This window comes from Eucalyptus grandis, chromosome 8 (genome assembly GCF_016545825.1).
Source record: "Eucalyptus grandis isolate ANBG69807.140 chromosome 8, ASM1654582v1, whole genome shotgun sequence".
Taxonomy (NCBI): Eukaryota; Viridiplantae; Streptophyta; class Magnoliopsida; order Myrtales; family Myrtaceae; genus Eucalyptus; species Eucalyptus grandis.
Genome location: NC_052619.1, coordinates 56,962,435 through 56,963,748, shown reverse-complemented (window position 1 = coordinate 56,963,748; position 1,314 = coordinate 56,962,435). Strand labels below are relative to the sequence as shown.

Here is a 1,314-nt window from a genome sequence, read left to right as displayed (position 1 = left end):
AACTAATAAGTTACAAAATGTCAACAAATTACATAGCAGCAGATCTCGCTTAGCAGCATGATAAGAGGAAGAAAAGGAAAAGAGGGAAGGAACATTACATCGCTCAACATTGATGATGATCATGAAAATTTTCCAATTTCCTTATTGAACATTCGTCCTTCCAATGCACAAAGGTGTCCTCTCTGCATCTTCACTTCCTGGGACTCCAATGGTTTTTCCAGTACCACTCCCAACCTCTCTCCCTCTCTGACACTTTCTTGATCTCTTTTTGATTCCATGAAGATTCAAGATTCCCAAAAGGTATTCACCTGCGAAAGATTTGAGTTCTTGATCTGCCAAATTTGCCGACATTTATTCCAAATATCCCTATCCTTGCTCTATCCTTGCTGATCAAACTAAGAGCAGAGTTACCAATACTGCGTAAATCGCAACGCAAGCTCTTAGCTTGATAGCATTGGAGGCCCCGGCGGCCGGTGGAGGGTTGTAATAGTAAAAGGGGAAGTAGGGCACGATGGGGTTCGGGGGTGGCGGTACTGGGTAGTTCCCGTAGCTCGGTGGGGGGTAGAACGCGCCGCCGCTCGGCGGGGGGTAGTACGAGCCGCCTCCCCCCTTGTACGGCGGGGGCGGTGGCGACGAGTACGTGTAACTGGGCTGGGACGGGGGCGGGGAGGCCGGAGGTGGGTAGTTGGAGGTGGCGGCCGGCGGCGGGGGAGGGGACTTGGCCGCACGGGTTGTCGCAGGCGGCGCACATGGTGCATTCGATCTGGTACTTGGAGGAGGTGGCCGTGCCCGAGGTGGTGGAGTTGACGGCGCTGGCATTCTGGGACGTGCTTCTTGGGAGGATGGCGAGGAGAGCGAAGAGAGCGAGCGACATTCTCAGAATTCTCGCCATCTTCTCCAGTAAACTATGCGGAGATACTGACTGAATCACCTCGAGCTCAACGAAAATGGGATTCTTTCAGAGATTTAGAGGTGGTTCGAGCTTGAGGTTGGGACGAGACAGTTGGAGCGTTCGTGGCTTCGAGAGAGAGAGGAGGGGAGCGGGAGGAAGATGGATGGGATCTTTATTCTAGGAAGCGACGCGAGGCCCACATGCGAGGGCCGATGTCACGACGGAATTCGGGTTAAAAAAGTCGAAAAAGAAAGAGGAAGGGGGGCTCCACCTCCGGCCACCTCCGGAAAAAGGTGCACCGACGCGTTTCTCTTCCTTACGGTATGAAAAAGGAGGGGGGGAGCCACTTTTTCAACGTGGCGAAATTTGAGAGAGCCGAATCCGAGCCTAGCTGGTTCTCAATGAGTGTTCGAGATCGGTCT

The 1,314-nt window shown here is 53.1% G+C and overlaps 1 protein-coding gene across 1 annotated transcript; it reads right to left on the bottom strand.

The window, feature by feature from the left end:
* Window positions 1–390: 390 nt before the first annotated feature.
* LOC104415215 (leucine-rich repeat extensin-like protein 6) lies at window positions 391–819 on the bottom strand. Its single transcript, XM_010026466.3, has one exon. It carries the CDS (start codon window positions 817–819, stop codon window positions 391–393), a length of 429 nt encoding a protein of 142 aa, XP_010024768.2.
* Window positions 820–1,314: the final 495 nt, after the last annotated feature.

Bases quoted from the DNA above. Each gene is read 5' to 3' on its own strand.
- LOC104415215 (XM_010026466.3), bottom strand. From the start codon at position 819: ATGCCAGCGCCGTCAACTCCACCACCTCGGGCACGGCCACCTCCTCCA.